At 41.1% G+C, this 21,380-nt stretch overlaps 1 protein-coding gene across 1 annotated transcript in view; it reads right to left on the reverse strand.

Annotated features, from left to right (window-relative positions):
* The window catches only part of prkcea (protein kinase C, epsilon a), a 32,445-nt gene that overhangs the window by 9,284 nt on the left and 1,781 nt on the right, over positions 1–21,380 (reverse strand). The window contains exons 2-6 of the mRNA XM_071463341.1: positions 8,386–8,449; positions 2,550–2,715; positions 2,430–2,464; positions 747–835; positions 277–406 (exon numbers count right to left, since the gene is read on the reverse strand). Of these exons, the coding sequence (XP_071319442.1) occupies positions 277–406; positions 747–835; positions 2,430–2,464; positions 2,550–2,715; positions 8,386–8,449 (484 nt within the window). The remainder of the gene's footprint in view (positions 1–276; positions 407–746; positions 836–2,429; positions 2,465–2,549; positions 2,716–8,385; positions 8,450–21,380) is intronic.

Below are 21,380 nucleotides of genomic sequence, written 5' to 3' on the forward strand. Positions count from 1 at the left end.
AACACTTCCTCAAAAGACCTAACTGAAAATGCCTGGCTGTGCTCCAAAAAGTCATCGCTTATTATTTGACCCATGGCCAAACATCACTCAACTTTCATCTAACTCTTTTTTCAGAAGTCCTGCTTCCTAAGAAACAAGCTGAACCAGAACCTCAAAGTGCTTTTACAAAATTCGCATTCACTGAAACATTTTTTCTTTACAGCCTAAATATATGCACATACTATCACGCCTCCCTGTGTGCTCACACTGTAAATTCCCAGCTGTCCATGAACTCACCTTTACACTGCAGGCCCTGCCTCATGAGGCCCCAGAGGAGGGAGCCACAGTGGTCGCAGAAGGTGGGGACCTTGTAGTTGTGGATACTGAACTTATGGGGCATGTTAACACTGAACCGCTGTGAACCCACCTACAGAGGGAGACACACACACACAAACACACACATGGTGTTACAGAGGTCACTGCTGCATTATCGGAGGAATAATGCATGTGGCTCAAGTGTTAGTACACGGTGTACACGTGTTACCTAAAGTAACCCAGATTTATTTACTAAAAGCCTGAATGGTGAGTGTCTGCTCATGTTCAGTTTTAGTCTATATGTTTCAGTGTGTGTCTGTGTTTATGTCAATATGTGAGTATGATGTTTAATCTACTGTTTATTAACAAATAATGTTAAGGAGGGTTAAACCCATTTCTACATACATATCCTATGTGCAGTTGCATGTCTGCATGTAAGTATGTGTGTGTACCTCCTCTGGCGTGTCCTCCTGCTTCTTCATCCCGGCACACTTGGTGATGATGAGCTCATGACAGCGCTTGTGGACGACACACGTACACACTGGAAGCACAGCATCAACATCAGGCATTCACAAATCCTGATAAATTCAGTCTTATAATGTTTATATATGAACTATGCTGATTAAAGATGTTAAAAACCGATGATATCCACAGATAAATAAATTGCACTTTATCAAAATGAGTTTTAAGTCTTTTCTTTTTTATTTCTTAAGGAGCTGATAGAGAGAGACAAATAAAAAGAGTAATTTCGTGTTCACATGATTCAGATGCAACACTCTTGGTCCTACTGATGCAGTGAGCCAATGCACTGATTCAGTATCCGTGCCAATACTGACCTTATTACAGGGGTCGAGTATTTGCCAAATGGGACTGATCCACTTTAAATGTCAATATTTAAAAATGTTTACGATTCAGAATCAGACATGCCTGTGAAATGTGAATTATGTCCTACTAAATGCATGAATTAAACTGGGGGAGATAATGACGTATATCTGACTTTCATGAATTTCAAAACTAGCTGAATTATTAATACTTTTATATTATTATATATATATATTACAGCCATTACAGAGGAAGCACAATCTACTCGCCAGACTAAAAATTAATATTGGATGATTCTGCAAAACCGTGGGTTTCTTTCAATGCCAATTTTTTTTTTTATTCATTATTTCTACGATATCCTACAATGTAATTAAAGTCTGGTTAAGGTAATAGTGTCCACACAGTGCACAGTGAGAGCAGAACATTAGCAGAACAGCAGCAGCCACTTCAGTGCTCCGCCTGCATCTACAAAACACTGCATTCAGGCACAGTACTGCTGCGTGTTTTGGCAACACTCAGAGTGTAACACACAGTCACTATAACTGTAGACTGTACAACACAGACCTGAAGTGTAAAAATACACTTTGCAGCAGATAAATCTGCTTTGCTTGGATGTAAGTTGGGTTTCAGTTTGGATTAGTGAAATGTGTCACAATGAACATCTCATGTTGCAAATTGCGAGGAATGGGTTCAGACGAGCGACTGAAACACATCCTGTGTAGACAAGCATTTAAATGACTGAAATTACTTGTCTGGTTTACGTCTGGGGAATATCTTCATCCATGGTTAAATATTTAAAACAGCCAACATGAAGTCTGTTCGTTTGAGACAGGATGTGGACCTTAATCTCCAGAGTTTCAGCTGAATACATTAGACACCCACCCACCACACCCTCACCTTCTCCCACGCTGTGGAAGCAGCACAACTTCCTGTATCTGCCCTGAACGTTTGCACTGGACGGACTGTACTGTACATCACTTTCTGCAGAATCATGCAATTTGATTGTGATTCCACCTCAACAGGTCAGTTTGATTTCCAGCCTAATTTTAGGGTGAAGAAAACTGAAGAAAAACCAATACGTGCTAGGACAAAGTGCAACCGAAACTATGCTCATGAGCGTTTTTAATCCTGCTAATATATTATATGGATTTGGTGTAATTCAGTTCATCGGTGGCTCTGGGTGACGGTGGCTTGCATCCAAATCACAGCTGTCTTTTAGCAACATGTAATCCCTCTTGTGTTCTCATGCTTAAATAATAAATGATGTGCAGTGTTACTTGAGAAATTGGAATCGGCCAGAGAAAAGTACTCACCCTGACACTGGTATCCCTGCTTCCCCAGCACGCCCCTATCAGATCACACACAGAGGAGACAGCAATTCAGCCGGGTTAGTTAAGGAAACATAACAGCCAGTGTGTTTGTGTGTTTCCTACCAGATAAAATCTCTGCAATGTGAGCAGTAGGTTGGTTGTCTCAGGTAGGTGGCCATGAACTTGTGTCCATTGACTTGATGGACGCGTCTTCGGACGGCGCCCTGTCGCCGGCGAGGGCCGATCCTCTCTCGAAAAACTCGCTCCTCATTCTCATTGGTTCCTGAGGCTGTCGAGTGAAGAGACACGAGTTTATCAGTGACAATGAAACGGCAGAGGGATATTTCAAAACTTTGGTCTGTTTCTAAGTTAAGTTTCACACACATCCGAGGGCTGGGGATGTTTTCTTATGTCCATCTATTTCATTTCCTGAGACGTTTTGTACAAATAAGGACCATTTGCATCACGTTGCTCGAGATGTTTAATCATTCAACGGCCTCTCATCTTCCTTTTCCCCCCTCCCTCCCTCCCTCTTTCTCACAAACACCCCACACCTACCAGAGGCCTATGCATACGTACGTGTGCGTGCTATTTATACTTTTGTGTGTGGGCACTAAAACGAAGGACAGCATATTAAAATACTCCTCCTCAGCGAGCACCATCCAACCAGCCGTTCCCTTCCTCTCTGCATCTCCCCAGAAAGATAAATGCTTTCCGAGGGTAACCTTAAGACAAGAGAACCACCTCCACTCTCACTCCCACACACACGCTCCCTCTCTCTGCGCTCCTGTCCTAGTTTGCCTTTCTTTCACTCTCCCTCCATCTCTCTCCTGGGTGCGTTATAGATGTGGTTACTGCTGAGCCTCTCCAGAGTTCGATTACAGACAGGCTGTCTAGGGACTCTGTGCGCACGCGTGTGTGTGTGTGATGGTGGTGCTGGTGTTGATGAGAGATGGGGGTGGGGGAGTAGGGGTGTGTGCAGCTAAACAGGCCATTACTGGGATCACTTTGTTTTACATAATACATCATCCATCTGTCCAGGACAGACACACACATTGCGCACATACACAACACACAGGCTTGCTGACAAGGAGGGGTGATGAGGCATAACAACAGTTTGGAGGGATCGTCGTGGAGACAGACGTACTCTGGACCCACTGAACGACCAACTGGGAGATGGCCGTCTAATAAACACACACATACGGACAGACAGAGGATTCAGCGAAGACAGAGCACAGGAAACGCTCATCTACAGATGGCGATATAAACAAATGCGATGTAAAAATAAAATAACAATACAACTGTGGCAAGAACACATCTGCTTCTCAATTAATGAAAAGGACGACAAGTAGATCTTTGTGCAAAAATATATTCAAGTTAAAGGTAAACAAAAGTAGTGAATGGTAAATTTATCTGAAGAAAAGTTGTACAAAACAAAAGTGAAGTGGCAGATGAAGTGGTTCTTCTAACAAGGTCACAGATATGTTTGTGCAAAACTTAATGAATTTGAAGCACTTATAGCTATTGAAGTCGTAGCTGAAGTTGAAACACAGTGATAGTTGAAATAGTTGAAAACATTTTAAAGGACTGCAGATGGAAATTAGCTTTTTGTACATGGTCCCTGTTAAATAAATGTAATAAACTGAGATAAACTTAAAAGGTAGATTCTTCACTTTTGAAATTGCAGATGTCACAAGAGCTGATACTTTGGTACCACATCGATGCCAAATTCTGAAAATGTGTGTCCAGGACTGACGAGGGCACTTCAAACTCGAGGAGAAGAAGAAAGCGGGCACAGTAAACTATAAAACACGAGTCGCAGCAACACGTCCACTGCGACTTGTGGAAAAAAAACACGCCAAGACTGGTGTATGGAGATATTTTGCATTTAATGCAAATCATTAGGGACAAGTTATAGACGACAAAAGGCCAGTGTGCAAACGGTGTCGCAGAGAACTTTGGATGAAAAGAGGAAACACCTCAAACTGATCCAAGCAGCTCAAAGACAGACATCCAGATCTGTACTCAGAATTCAGAGTGAGTTTCAATTTTGAACTTTCTATTTATCTAAGTGTTTGCATCCTCAAATATTACAATTATTGGTTGTGAGCTGCAACAGCTGAAATCTGTTGTAGCAACGCTCCACGCACCACGTTCACGAAGGCTAACGTTGGCTTGTTGTTGCTAATGCTGCTGCTAATGTAGCGACAGCCTTTAACGTCAGCTGAGCGCTCACAATATTCATCACTTTGTTCTGTCTCCGTGTTACTCAGTGTGAACTACTGCTTGCACACTGACTACATGGAGATGTGTGTGTGTGTGCGCAGCAGCCCCTGTTGTTTTCTGTTTTTAGCTGTGGTATCAAATTCAGTAGGATACCTACTACCATTGTCTGGTATCGTGGTATCGTGACCTCCCTAGTCACGTCTGGAGTCAAAGCACCTAATGTAGTTGTAGCTAAGGTTAAGGCACTGACAGAAGCTAAGTGACCGTATTTCTGCTTTCACTCATTAAGAAACCATCATCAAGCTCCTCGTCTTCCTTCACTTGCAGATTAATCATTTGCTTCTCTTCCATAAATGTTTTGGACCAGAAATAGATTCATATCACATTATAGGGACGAAGCTAAAAAAAGAAAAATTCATATGATAACACCTGGAAACCGAAGAGGACAGAATTAGACTGGCAGAAATGCAAAAGTAAATTAGATGATATTTATAAATCTGAGGCAGAGGTGGCCTTTATGTAGTTGAGGAAGAGGAGGTGGTTGGAGGAGGATGAGACGAACTCGTCATATTTATTTAGGCTTTAAAAAAAATATGCAAACCTCAGTACTACATAGCAACAAATCACTGTTGGTCCTATTACTAATGATTCTGGTATTATTTTAAAATGTTCTCATGCGTAACTTGTGCAAAACTCCTTCACAGACTCACTTTTATGAATCAGGTTTATTTTATCTTATTTTAAATCTATTTTTTAATTGCACTATATTCTATTTTCTAACCACACCGTGCAAAATGTTACGAAATGTTTCTATTCTTATGCATGAAAAACTTGTTTTTGAAAATTACTATTGTTATGAGCCAATTTGTTTAAATCAAAACTGCACTGAATCTATGTCATGAGGGTGCAGCACTCATATGTTTATCACTTGAATAAATGAGGTTATTTGATGGAAGAGAGCTGCAACAATCCGATTAATCAATAAGTCTGTCAACAGAAAAAGAATTGGCAACTATTTTGATGAATCGTTTTGATAATTTTTCAAGAAAAATGCCGAACATTTGCTGGTTCCAGCTTCTCAACAATGAGAATCTGACATTTTACTTTGTCAAACACAGCAGTAAAGCAGTAAATTAATAACAATAATAGTAATCTTATCTAAATATCTTTGGGTTTTTAACTGTTGGTTGAATAAAACGAACAACTTTTTCACATTTCATGGACCACACAGTTAATTGATTCATCAAGAAAATAATCAGCAGATTAATTAATAATGGAAACAACCAATAGTTGCAGCCCTAAAAATATTCTGGTCATTTTAAGTGTCATATCTTTAGGGTTTGAGGAATGTTTCTTCTGTTAATGAAATGTGAGGAGAACATGTAAGAGGAAGAGAAGAGGACGAAGAAAGAGGGAGTAGGGAGAGGGAGAGGCTGCAGATGGTCAGATTAGGTCAGATTATTGTTATTCACTTCCTGAGACCAACAGATGCAGAAGGATGGAGAGGAAAGAAGAGGAGAGGAGAGAAGAAAATGAAGGAGAGGAACGCATCCTTCCAACCTCTGAAGCTGCAGAGAACAGATTGCACCAGGGGAAAAAAAATAAATCTGCTAAAAATACCACCTCTTCCTCTAGTTCTCACCCTCCATCTCTCCAACCCTCCTATCAGCACACACACACGCACACACACACACACACGCACACACACACCATTTGTTTTTATCAGCATACATTAACATGACAAGCACTCAAGCCAGCTGAACTCAGAGAGGAAGTTCAGGAGTGGGCGGAGAGAGGGTCATGAGGTCACAACAGAGAGTCCAATCATCGATGAGGAGGGCAAGACACGGACGCCTGAGTCTGTGTGTGTGTGTGTGCGTGTGTGTAATCCGTGGCTCAATCTCACCTACTATTTTAAGAATCTACTCCCTCTCTCCTCACTCTCTACTGCTCTCTTTATGCGTCTCTACTCAGAGAAACTACACTCTCTGATATACTGCTGAAGTTCTCTGCTGCATCCTCCCCTACCCAGTGTATCCCACCACACACACACACACACACAAACATATATGTATGTACAGTATATACTTAAACTGGAAGTCAGAGAGCTGTTTCTATTTCTAACCAGGTGTGAACTCACACAGGTGCAGGCGAAAATCACTCGTATCTTGCAGCATGTGAGTGAGTGAGTGAGTGAGTGTGTGGAGAGGCTAACTGAGGAAGACACTGTGGGTGTTTCCATGTTTAATCTATTCAAACAAATAGAGGGGACAGAAAAAGAGAACAAGACAAGAGAGAGATGAAGAAAGTTCTGTGAATTCTGTTGAGTAACTTTCTAGGAAGACAGGAAGACCTCAGTCTTCATGTTTGGCCTCTTTTCACAGTAATCTCTCCATCCAATCTGTGGCCTCTAGTTCCAGTGCAAAGCGGCAGTTGTGACAGTATGTTATGTTCAGCCTGCAGTAACTGAGTTTACGGCCACTTGGGGGCAGTGGAAACAAGCTGTGAACACAGTGTTAACACATCATCTCACTTTTTAAGTTGATATACTGAACGTGTTTGCAAACAGTTGCTTATTTACACATTGAGCACGTCTCGTTCTTTTTGAAGTCATGTTTTTTTTTTACCACCTGATGGTATAAACCAAATAATCCCTCTTTTAGCTCCATTTTTGGTCTCTACCAGCTCCTGAGGGAAAAATCTGGCTCTTTAACTACTGAAGCTCCACTATTTTTACCTTAACTTTAGTAACCCCTGGATGGATATTATGAGAATTCAGGATTATTGATATAATAATAAAAACAATAAAATAGATGTCTGATTTAATTTTTTTTTATTATTATATTGTTAATATGTGAACTTTTCCCACCTGGATAATTCTTCCATTTGTCATGCAGTCCTGCTGAATAAAATAACACACCTCCTGCTACTTCCATGGTAGAGAAATAGCGTGTGACTAATAACAAATTTTACGTTTCAGTTTTTTATGGACGCCAAAAACACACTGGTTAAAGTTGTACTAATCAATATTTATATACCGACAATGAGTCAAATGACTATGTGTGATGTGAAAGGTGATGCCTTCATATGAGCCCACTGAGAATTATCACCAATCCACAGTTCACCTCAGCTCTACCGAGCATTTTCAGCTCATTGTTTTTGTTTTTTTTTTGGCCTTTTTTTATGCCTGTTTTAGTTCACCCTCACAGCTCTTTAATGAACCCTGTTTCAAGCCACAGAAGGGAGCAGCTTTTTGCAAAAAGGTTCCCTATAGCCCACTGTACTCATCAAGCAGCAAACAGCCAACATTAGCAATTTGCTGTTAAACATAGTAGAGCATTTAACAGCTAAAGAGCTGGATATTTCCATCAGGTGTTGGTGGAGACTGAAAACAGAGCTAAAAGAAGAATGACAGTGAATCCTTTAAGTGAACACTTATGTTGCTTTGTATAACATGGATGATTTGCGTATCAAAAGAGTCAGTGAACTACTATAAATAAGCAGCTGGGGAAACAAAGTCCCATTTGTCGTAGCAGGACACATTTCCTTTTGTTCTTTAAACTTCTATCAGAAGCTGCAGGTTAAGCTTACTTCCCAGATTCGCCAGCACATACCATCGTGCCACACCGCCGTGAAATTAGAAGCCTGTGTGTTTGTGTCTAGATTTGGTTTTAATTTCTTTCTTAATCTCTTGTGTATCCCCCAGTAGAGTAGTGTGTTGTGGTGGTCTTACCCTCGGTGGAGGATCCAGACAGATCAATGACCACATACACCTTCCCCTCTGGTTCCAAGTCGATCTGTGCAGACAGAGAAAAAGAAACAGAGAGTAAATGAGTGAGAAATAACACAGCTGAACAGTGAGTGCAGCAGGGGGGCTTTCCTCCAGCGCAAACAAACACACCAGTGCACATGGGAGAGGTCATTATCTTCACCAGCGTTACACTCCTCCCCACCACTCGTATCATTATCAGCATCAACGTCAGCGTCTTTAGCACTATTTTTCATTTCTATCCTCAACATCATCACCGTCGCCCCCATTCCCTCCTGATTGTAACGTGCCTCTACATGCATTATCTGGAGGATGTCTTTTGCATTTGCATCTGGTGTTTATAAGCTTTCCCGTTATCTTGATTCTGCCCTTGTGATTTGATCTCAGTGAGCAAATCAGGTGGGCAGAGCTGGCAGGCTTCTCAATGAACATGACAAGCAGATGAAGGGAGGTGATGCTGATAAATTGGCTCAATTTATGTGTCCTCTGCTGAGGGAGGGGGGTCATCTCTAGCTTTTACTGCTTTGTTTGCTTGAGAAAACAGAAAGAGGCAAACTTAGAAGACCATTCAGCTCTTTTATCATAAGAATTTGATTTTAGATGCATTACGATTTAACATCTTTCTCTTTATCCTAGTAATACAGGATAAACATACAGATACACACTGCATGTTAACGGCGGTATAATTACCACCAACACTGGCCCTGAGGTCAAACTTGCCTGTTAAATGATGAAAATAGAGATGCCAAGAGGGAGAAAATAGGTCAAAACCAACACACAGCTCAACTAATGTCACCTAAAGAAAGGAGGCTGTTCTTTTACAACATCTAGAAGTGATCAAGCCACAGTTCGTTTAATGATTACAAGTGAGCAATGATGTGTTCATTCTCCTATCTAATGTATGTTCCAGTCACTTAACAGCTACTGTACAACTGACCCATTTCTCCTCAGTCCCTTCCTGGTACTGGGTAGATAAAACTGACCACCTAGTGTGTGCAGGAGAAGCTCATTTTCATACAGAGTTTAATGATGCATGAAGTCGCCTGTTTGCATACTATCATAGTTAGTATTATGTTATTATTAACCAAAGCAGCTATAAAAAAGTTCATGGCCGCAAACTGCATTTAAAAATACAAGGAATATCAATTAAAGCTGGTAAAGAACTCAAATCTCTCCTCAACAGAGAGTCAAATCATCCTGCTAAAAAAAAGGTTTTTTGTTGTGAAGAGTTTGCGGCCAAAAAATTTGCAGCATGACATGTTGGGCAAATAACGCTTGAGGAGTCTGATCCAAATCTCTTATTTTCGTATCACCACTTAGCACAATCCTCTCCGTGTCAACAGACGGTGAAATGGTGAGAATTAATATCTTTTGTTGTGCGAACAGGAAAGCGCAGACTAGTTGATGTGGGATGACTGAAGAAGCAAAGCAGCTGAAATAAGGAATGATGTCACTAGAAGACATAATATCTGTGGTATAAATCCATTAATCCTCTACATCCATGGAATAAATTATATACAACTGAAATGCATGGGTTTAAACTACAGCTGATTAAATAGCCATCCTATTATTTATTAATCATTATACTCTCATTAATGCTGAAAGATATTCATTAGCAAACAGCTGGAATTACAAGTCATAATGAGCTCTGCTTCAGTATGCAGGTGTCATCAAAATGGAGGCTATTTCATTCTGGGAATTTCATGTTCACAGAAACAAAAACAAATGTTCCTGCTCAAACATCACCAGATAAACAAACATACAATGTGCACACACACACGGACTTATTCAACAAATAATGACATCATACCTCCCGACAATATACATGCAATTACGGAGATTAGAGTGAGTGCGACAGAGAGCGCTAGAGACGGCCGACACAGGAGGAGAGAGACGGGGAGAGAGTGCAAGAGAGAGAGTGAGAAAGAGAGGTTTAAATCCTTAGTTAAGCTCTGGGACAGCAGCAGATCCTCTTATGCAACAGTCCGACTCGCACACAGGCAGCAGCAGCACAGGCATACGCTTCCATGCATTGCTGAACATGAGACACAAAGATCCCACAGCAGAACACAAGTCCATACCATAGTTTATTCATCTGTTATACTGTAGGTCTCTTCAAAGTAATGACTGATTGAAAAACTGCATAGCAACAGTGAATAAGAAATTATTCTGTGAAGGACAAACAGTGTGCTGATCCATTTATATTTGATATTTTATATTGATTCATATTTTCTGTTCTCTTAAAAAATTAAGTAAAATGTGACCTGCTGTATTTTTCACTAAAGCCTAAAGTTGACAACCAATAACCATAATTATCTGAAACTACTTTGACAATTAAATGAACAATTAAATAAGTTTGAGTTGGTTTTCAAGCCATTAAAACCAGGAGAAAATGCCTAATATTTGCTGCTTTCTTTCTTTTTTATTGTAAAGTGAATATCTTCATGTTTGAGATTTCTGGACAAGACGTCACCTTGGGAATCAAGAAAGTTGTGATGCCCATTTTTTTTCACATTGTTTTCACATTTCATGGACTGATGATAAGAAAAGATTCATTGGAAAAATAAACAATAGATTAATCGACAGTGAAAATAATAATCAGTCAGTCAGTTGCAGCCCTAATGTCAAGTTGACTCTATCTCAAGCCAAATACAATAGAAGACAAAGCATGCACGCTGCATTGTCCTTTCATAACACATAACAACTGAATGGGATTTGTGACCTATAAACGCCATTGGATTCTTGATGTCTACCCTTGAAAATGTTGTGCTAATCCCCAAATGTAACCTCTTGCATAACGGCGTATCTCAGCGAGGATTTCAGATGAACGATGGACTCAGAGTGATTTGGAACAGAGTGGAGCAAATGGACAGAACCATCATTGATTTAGCGCTCGGGTCCTGAGGTGGCATGCCGGCCAAAAAAAAGGAAAAAAAACAAAACAAACTGCACTGTTCGCACATCATCAGTTACTGGCCAGTCGAGCTGTAAAGTGGCTTCAAGCTCATTTTTCATATCCAAAGCAATAAGAATTACTACACCACAGATATGGGTTTTTGAAGATGATTTAAGACCATGCCAGTGTTCGACATCATGCCAAAAAAAATCTGAAATAAACACAGGCTTTTAATGTTTCTCTTAAATCTTATTCTTGGAAGGACAAAAAATCTCATCTACTGCATTTACACCATCATTTAATATTACAATATTTTAGATATTGGAAAATGTGGATGTTACCCAGAATGATCGCAAGTTAGTTATACGACCACTAATGAAGCTGTTAAATACAATGGAATGATTTACATACATGTGGAAATTTGTTCAGTCACACCCAATGATACAGAAGATTAAATTGTCCTAAATGGGTTCCCGTAATGTGTGTGTGTGTAGCTTTGATTAGTCAGTGTCATAGGCTGACTTGATGGGTCATGGTACAGTAAAACATCACGGAAGTTAATAAAAATAAACTGACTGTTAAAATACCTGAGAGTGTAAGTCCATTCAGAAATGATGTCAGAATCAATAGTCAGAGTATAGCACTTTAACATCAGAAATCCTCATTTAACCTAAACAAACAGATGATTCAAATATCTGACACTGATGTTAGCTATGCATGTTTCTATGGTTACCATTCTACTCAAGTGTAACCATGTATCCTAGCAACAGATGCTGCTCTAAAACTGCGGTCCTGCTTTTTTTTCTTTTTTTTCTTTTTTTTTTTTTTTTTTAGTGGGACCTTGTAAAATAGTGTAGTTTGTAACAGAATTGCTTGAAATTAATGTCAAGGGATGAATGTATATAGTAACTGTTCACAGTGAGTCTGTCTTTATTTTTAGTGTTATAAAAGATCGTGATTGTGATGACAGCTAGCTTAATCCACAGACGTCACTGTGGACAGTTTGCAGTATTTTGTGACCTTGATAGAAAATCCATGTCAGAAAACAATAACACCAGGGGTAAGAGAGAAAACATGTCTTTTGTAATCTGGGGAAACTGACCCTTTAACACTCACCCACAGATTTCTGTTGAGATCTTCTTTCAGGACAAGGTGGATTACATAACCTAGAAGTTGGAAGTCTGCTCAAAGAAAAGTAAACATTTACAAATAGATGGCACCATCCCCACCAAGCACTAGAGACTTGTGATGGGATCACACCAGCCACAACGCCCATCGGCATGTTGATGGTCCAACCCATGAGTATTCAGTAGTCATTGCCATATTATTGATTGGGGTCGCAGCCGGTGTGATCCCACCACAAGATGGTCTGTAGTTTTATGTCTTAGAGCAGATGGGAGTGATTGAAACTGGGATACACTGATCCGTGACTTGAAACAAATGGTGGCCAAAGGCCCCTCCTAGTCTCTTACTACTACATACTTCAGGCTCCCGACCACACCATCTTTGAACTCGGGCATCATTTTGATTTCAGCTACAGAACTGTACAGTTTCATGACTGTTTCATACTGTGCACGGCTGTGATGCTCTCACTGTGACGAAACTCAATCCACAGACAGACATACAGTATAAACACCTGCCAAAGCATTCAGTACGGCCACCGCGGTAGTTCCCACTACAGTGGCTGTCATTTTGCTATGATGACACACACAGACACACAATGCCAGGAACATGACTCCAAATGAATGCTAAACTCACTTGGTCAATTTTGTGTTTTTAGTTGGTTCAAATGAACAGCAAGAGGTAATAGAGGTTTTCGATACACAACCCATGATTATTTTCATCATCAGTTAATCTGCCAATTATTTTTACCAGCTCTGACAGCGTATGGCTTGTATTGTTTTCACCTTGTGAGCCTGAGTGTGTTTGTGTTTGGTCCTACAGACAGTGTTGTGGGAACTACCACCGAGGCGGTTTTCAGTACTTTAGCAGGTGTTTATATGTCTGTGGACAAACGGACACAGTCACAGACCTTTACAGGTGTGCAGCTGAGATCAAAACGAAGGCCGAGTTTGAAGACAGATGTGGTCTGACCCATGAGCACTGAGTAGTCATGTAATAATGTAGTATTCATGCCATATTTGAGTTTTCCCAAGGGGTTAATACAGTATTCTCTCATTTTGATGATTTGTTTAGTTTACGAAATATAAAAAATGTAAAAACATGTTGCTGAGCTGAACGTGATGTCATAATATGTATTGTTTTCTTTTTTTTCTGTTTGTCTTTTTTATGGAATTTATTGTTTAGTCTATTAAATATAAGACCACGCTGAAAAAGTCTGCTCCTGAGCCCAATGTGATGTCTTCAAATTCCTTTTTTTGTCTAAACAACAGTCCAAAAAAGAAAGGTATTTGATTCATGACGTCATTAAACTGAAGCAGTTGACCAGACACTGTCTGCCATGTCTTGCCTGTTAAATGGCTTAAACCATTAAATGATAATGAAAACTGTTGTCGAGTTATTTCCTATCGACCGAGTAATTGATTAAACAACTAATCATTTGAGCACTAATAAAATTACCAATACCGTGATAGAAAATGTTATCCACATCACCGCTCCTGTTAAACGAGCTGTAACGTGACTTGGACAGACACACACACATGTGCTGAGCGTCCCCGCCCTGACAACAAAAGATGGGAGGAGAGAAGAGCTGGAGAATCTGGTTTGCCTCATTAATCTTGTTAGTCCAATTAGGACACTGATACAGCCGGGGAGACGGATAACTTCACAACTCACTCTCTCACACACGCATACAGGAAACTGTGTGTATGGGTGTGGGTGGGTGTGTGTGTATGTGTGTGTGAATGGCTGGGGATTTTAAAATGGACTTCAGAGAGAGGTTAACATTAAACACACATACAAGCTTAACTCTCTTGCATTTGCTCCATCGCCACACATACAAACACACTCACACACTCCCGACAGAATGAAAACACACACACACACCATATGCAGCAGCACAGAGAAGCACTCAACCAAGCAGACAGGGCACTCAAAGCTTGCATTATATCAATACTGCGGAGCTAACCCCCTCCCACTCTCCGTCCATCTAGCTTGCTATCTCTGTCCAACCAGACAGCTCTCTGTGTCTCTCTCCGGAGCATTTAGTCTCAGTGACAGCCTCCCACATCCATCTGTCAAATAACAAATTTGGGCTTTGAGAGAGCTCGACCGCATTCACACAATAACATGTCTGTGCATGTGTGTGTGTTGGTCCTTCTTTCTATCACTCAGCAACTTGTGAGTGTGTGTCTGCCTGCACGCACGCACGCACACACACTCGCAGGAGGCCCATGCTGAGTGAGACAGCGTGAGAGTCATGCATCTTTAATGTAACATCACAGACGGCTAATAATGTAAGAGGAGCTGAGCTGTGGCTGCGGTGGTGGTGGTGGTGGTGGTGGTGGTGGTGGGGGGGGGGGGTTCAGCAAAGCCCTGTCCCCGCCGTGAGTGACCGCTCCAACTGTCCGGTAGCGTCTACAAGGCAGGAGGAGAATTTGATTTTAGAAGAGCGGACATTCCCACTCAAATCCTCCTGTGTGTTCGGTCATCACAGACATTCAAGAGGAGTGTGTGATGACCAGATGGACTGGCAGACGGCCTGATGAGCAGCCCCTGTGGATCAGACAGTCGTTCCTGTTGCATCTGTCTAAATAGTAAAATGGCAAAATTTAGATTTCAACCGGGAGCTAACTGATGAAATGATAAGATTACAAATCTGTCCACACGTTCAACGCCTGGTACATTCTGGTACATGAGCATTCTCCGTACAGATACATGTCAGTCGATAACAACGAAAAACTTGACATTCAACACTCATTCCTACTGCCAGCATTATAGTCGCAGGATGATTCTTTCCATCTCTTACAACTTGATAATGAGCTGAGTCAGCACTCAGCCTAAAATAAAACACTGATAACTGTCTAAATGTGTTCAAAGTGTATCACACAAAAATAGACACGCTGCCGGGGTCACAGACAGAGAGAGGGAACAAACAGTGTGCATTTCACCTGCTGTCCCACACCTCTCAAATATCCTCCCATTTCTTCCCTTTCACTGAGAACATGCATTAAACACCCTCCAGCGTACACACACACACACACACACACCAAGGGTTGACCTGATTTGGCATTGGTGGGCTTTGTGTGTGTGTGTATGTGTGTGTGTGTGTGTGCATGTATTGTCACTGTGGTAACAGTGCATCTTAAATCCAGTCTGTCCTACTTAACCAGCAGGTCACCGAGGGGTGGAGCCCGTGATGTCATTGTCCGGCAACGTGCCGGTGAGGGAACAGAGTCTGAGGGTCAGGGATAAAGACAGGGATGGTGACAATATGGCTGGGATGATTAGACTCATGTCAGAGCGGGAGGGCGGGACGGAGTGCGGCCCCCTTACATAAAAGTGCAACGGTATTACAAAGATAATGGATAGTTTCAACTTAGCCCGAACGCTTTCCATAGCAAAGTTCATCCATGTGTCTTTGCAAAATAGTCAGAGCTTAATGCTCAGAGATGTACATATTGTTGTCAAGACTGTACATCATTTAATTCAATACAGCGTTATTAAAGAGTTATTTTACAAGGTTGTTAGCAAACACGCTACCACTACTATAAGTCCACACAAACTGATTTTTTTGTACCAACAGCTCCTGAAACTCTGTCTTTTTTGTGGAGCTGTTTATACTCCAGTAAATTTGATTAAATAAAAGAAGATTTGCAACACAGCTAACAAGTTACAACAGCTTCCTCCATGTTGGATTCCGTGGCTCTCCGCCCCCTCAGTCCTGTCAGGACAGTCTGATACTGGTCTACGGCACAAATTCACGTATCAAAGTTCATCAGAGTTGAACTTGGTGCAAAAGATTCTTGAATTTTTACTTCGCCCACACAAGTAAATGTGTGACCAGGTGTTAACGTAACTTTGGTGACCACAGTGCTGGTCATGTTCATAAACAATATACTGAGGAAATGGGTGATACATATCATATTATAGACATGATCATTAGAGCAGCTAAATGGGGGAAAATATTAATGTCAACTTTCAAGTTTTGATTCTAATTCAGTTCTAATTCAATTCTAATATCTGACAGATATGATTTCTAACGAGAAAAAAAATCGCTGGTAGTCATCTTGATAAATAAAATCCAATATTGCCACTAATATAATTCAGCCTTACACTGTTTGTATCCGTCACTTGTTTTAATTTATTTATTTAAATGTAGGCCTTATATAAGTGATGGCTATTAGAGGCTATCATAAGGCTAGAGCTACATGTTATTCTTCAATAATGTTGAATTAAAATGAAAAATTGAAACTGTTTTAACCCTTTAAAAAAGACACGGTGACTGGCCTCCAACTGTAGCCTCTTCGTCATTAATCCTGGCTGCTGTTAAGTATGAGCATGTGAGTGTGTGAGTGTCTGTGTTGATGCCAAGTGTCAAACCGCGGCTGTGTGACGTGGCCCGTGGCCCGTGTCCCTGCGAGGAAACGTTACACACTGTGTGGTCATCGTGTCTCAGACGGAGTCCTTGAAGCTTCTGGCAGCTTCACGGCTCTCAGCCTCCAGCCTGTTGTATTTACATGTACACAGACTTTACTTCTACACCTCATCTCCTGCTTTCCCTCCTCCATCACTGTTTCTCTCTTCTCCACAGTTTTCTCCTCTTTTCTGTATTTTTAATTCCCTCTCACTCCCTTTTCTGTCTACCGCCTCTGCTTTCTCCGAGCACCTTTAACACCTTTTGAAGCTACCTGAAACTGTTTTTAGCCTAATTTTAGAACCAGAAATAAAGTGGGTGTAACCAGCCTATTTCCAGTTTAAAGAAGGTAATAATAGTCTTAACAGTGGATAATAATTGCATTACTTTGACTGACTCGTTTTGCTATAGGATTCAGCAGTAACTTTGAAGTGGCGTCATAATTTTTTTTTTCAACTTCCTTGTTGTAATCTCTTAAGTCTAACTATGTCTACTGTGGTCAGGCCTCTCTGTCCTGTTTTCTGACATGAGTGAACAAACCACGACCCCTCGACTGACGCATAGACTCCCATCCTCTGTCAAGTCGTGATGTATGGCCTATGAGCATCTTGGGTTTATGGGAAATCGTGTTTAATAAAGGCCGCTAAAACATAAATATTGAATAAACAATGATATATCACTGCTTACGAAGTCTCTGTTCTGAGGCTGTATTTTCAATGATTGGCATAGTTACAAATGTCAGTAGCGTTTTGAATGAGGTTTTCGTACAGAACAGAAACCAGACGTTACGTTTCACTTCAACTCTCTATCCTGAAGTCATTTTGGCCAAGACAAGTTCACTGTGAATTTTACATATTGGCACGTGCAAGGTATGCTCAAAGAAATGTTACAGTATTTTATATCACAGCTGCGAACATCTGTGAAAAGTGAAAGTTGTGACCCAGGACTCATCCCTTGCATTGCCCAGCCACTGACATACCATAGTTGCCACAGGAATGCACAGACACAGTTTTGTTTACAGTGGTATGCGGCTCACCTCTATATAAAGGCAATGCAAAGAATTTTTATTTATGTAACACATTTCACTACAAGTAAACTCAACGTTCTTTACATTAAAATGCACACAACAGGCAACACGAAATATGTACGTAACCTGGAGTATGTGTCAGCAGAATTAGGGTTAATATGATAACATATACTGCTATAGACTGTGTGTAACGGGTATGTTGTGTTAATGTTGACCTCAGATGTAGCTCTACACAGTGATGGATGATGATAATGGACATTTGGGGTTATAGAATTTTAACTAGTGACTTTACATCTTTTGCTTTGACCTTGAGACGTTTTACTTTCACTTTTCACTGGTGTAAATAAATAAAATGAAATGTGTTTCAACCTGTCTGAGGTTTGTGTTTGGTGGGTCCAGTAGACAATGCTGAAATGTTGTGTCTAGCTCAGTACCTACGTACACGACCTCTACAATTATGTCGGTGAGTAACATGGAATTTCCCTTAAAGAATAGCCAGTCAGCACAAAGAAATCTTTTAGAGTTTAAACTATTCTGACTTCTCAAGGCACTGTTCTACTTTGTTTTTCTGTCTTCTAACCCGCCCTCCTTCCCTCTGTCCCCCCCAACTCTCACCTACCCATCTCTCTCCCTGGTGTTCCTGTGGGTGAGAGGCTGTCACCAAGGGGACGGGCTGTCATTGTCACCATGGGGATGGGCTCCACAGAGCATCTCAATTACTGAGTGGGGCAATTAATAAGCATCAAAGCCTGGTTAATATTTCACCGGCGGCACAGAGCAGGAACCCAGCCCACAGCGCTCGGGTCCACGGGAGATGGATCACAGAGAGGTGGAGGAAGACAAAAGAGAACAGGAAGCGGAGAGGATGGGAATAACGGTGCAGAGACAAGAGAGACAGAGAGAGATGATGAGATGAGAGAGGCAGCAGAAGGGCGGAGGCAGTGAGAAAGACTGAGCTGTTCATCTGAACAACAGGAAGCCTACTATTTGGCTGGATCCTGGTCTGGGTCTCACTATGGGTCCAGGCTTTTGGTTATGGTAAAATACTGTGTGTGGTTATTTTACTGTAATATTATTTTCTATTATATGACATTTAAATGGATGCAGCCAATCAGTTCTGTCGTGCTGTTGTAGTTTCGGTTTGAAATTATTTGATGGAATATGTTCTTCTTGTGTTTGTGAACTAGTTGACAACCATACTGAGCTAAATGCTAACAGAAGTACGCTAACATGCTCACAATGGCAATGCTGATGTTTAGCAGGTACTGTATTATGTTTACCATGTTCGCCGTCTTAATTGAACATGTTAGCTTGATAATATTTGCTTATTAGCACTAATTAGCAAAGTGTTGCATAAACGTGTGTAATAAATGTCATGGCAATCCAGGCAATACTTCTTGAAATCTGTCTGATCCAACTCAGGCAACCTATTAACTACTATATTATGCTATTTCCTTGCTGAGTCTGAACTTTACATCCCCAGTGGAGACTTAAGAGTAAATGAAAGCAAGAGCATCAAGAGGAAGCAGATGAAAGAGGAGTTTAAGGTACACAAGCGAGGCAGGAAGAGGAAGATGATGGGTAAATGAATGGGGGGGGGGGGGTCTCTGTTGGAGAGGGGAGACACAGAAGTGGTGAGTAATGGAGTAATGAAGGGAGGGGGACGGAGGGGAAGTGGGAGGGGCTGTGTCGCTGTGAGGCAGATGTATTGACGGGCTGGCTGGACGATCAATGGGATGTGGTCAATCAACAGAGTGATCCATACGCTGACCTTCCTCAGGATGACTGGGGGACAAGGTATGCGTGTGTGTGTGGGTGTGTGTGTGGGTTTGTGTGTGTTTGTGAGGGCCTATTTATATGCCAATATGTAGTATATATATAGTATAAGGTTACATAACCATACATCAATTAACCCCCCCCCCCCCCCCCCCCCGCAACCCCATTCCCCACCCCCCCATCCCATGAACCATACCATTTGTTTTTGCTTTAGCCAATTAAATCATATGCACTTTCACATGATCTATATATTTAAAAAAGCTTTGAGTTAGATTTTTACAGCACTGCAGAATGAAAATAAGCTTCCTAAGACTTTCGAGATGAGATTAATTCACCACAATGAACATTTTGTTGCCTCTCTTTTTTATATTACATCATGGTCATATGTTAATCCAGCTGAGGGCAGGGTCTGTATTAAAAACTCTGGCATTAAAGAGTCTTCAAAACAGCATGACTGTGCAACAAAAATGCCATTTTGACAATAACACTGTAAACACTCACTGTAATGATCATATTTCAAACACGTTATTAGCCTCTGTTGTATGATTTTCATTTTACATTGCACTAGTATAAACTGAAACCAATGGCTGACTGAAGGGTAGGAAATTATTAAGATAACTCAGTGCGCTCTGGAAAGTACTTTGCAGTGATGTTAAGTGTATGTTAATCATGTATAATGGGCTAAATGCAAAACAACCCGTGGTTATTTGAAAAGCACGTCCTCAGCTCCCAGCATACTCGTCCTGAGATCACCTTTCATCTAATGTAAAGATGAGATAAAAAAGAAAGCGTTGAAGTGGAGCAAGATCACGTGCGAAAACTGGAGACCAAGCTTGCAGACCCAAAACAACTAGCTCTTTATTTCCTTACATACAGACCCACATGTGGCTGCCCAACATCAGAGTCCCAGCACAAATGAGATTACATGACGAGAAACCATAACAAATGAAAGGAACTTCAGTCTTTCCCACTGCTTAGTTGCAGATAGTATGTGTTGCTCTCAACCTACAGTAACCAGGCTGTGGCGAAGTCTCTGAACATCCACACAGTTGTATCTGCTTAATAATTGTAATTCTGCAAGGGGGAAAGACAAGGGCATGTCCCATTTGTTCCAATCCAGAGAGACAGGAGGAATGTGAGGAATTGAGGAAGGACGACTACAGGCCGGACCTGAGATGCCCAAATCAGATCTGATGCAAGTTCAAACAGCTCCCATATCAGAGATAAAGGAAGGAAAGCTGCAGGATTTAAGTACAGAAAACCAAGTGGCTCTTCAATAGCTTCACACAAGTGACAGACGTCTAAAGTCCAAAACCAGACCAAGGTGGACAACCAGCCAACACCTCAGCACTGAGACACACAACAGACCTGTACACCTGAATCCACAGCTAAATAACACACTGCTGCACTGCCAAAGAAAGAGACAGAAGATGGAGGTGATGATGGTGATGATGATGGAAGTAAGGACGCTAACAAACCTTTACTCCTGGATTCATCTGTGCAGAGACCAAGCTTTGATATCTGAAGGGAATTGTTTTTGGCATAAAGGTAAAGCGAGCATGTTTGAGACTGGGAGGCTCAAAAAACAACTTTATGTTACATTCATTCAGTATAATATTGTCTTATTCATCTTAATGCAGGTTTTAAATTAGGGGAAAAGGAGAGCAATGGTATTAGACCAGTATCAGTAGATATTCTGTAAGTTGGATCAATGCATTTGTTGT

The sequence above is a fragment of the Trachinotus anak genome, unplaced genomic scaffold (genome assembly GCF_046630095.1).
Source record: "Trachinotus anak isolate AG129_WGS33_773 ecotype Australia unplaced genomic scaffold, CSIRO_AGI_Tana_v1 ptg000025l, whole genome shotgun sequence".
NCBI lineage: Eukaryota > Metazoa > Chordata > Actinopteri > Carangiformes > Carangidae > Trachinotus > Trachinotus anak.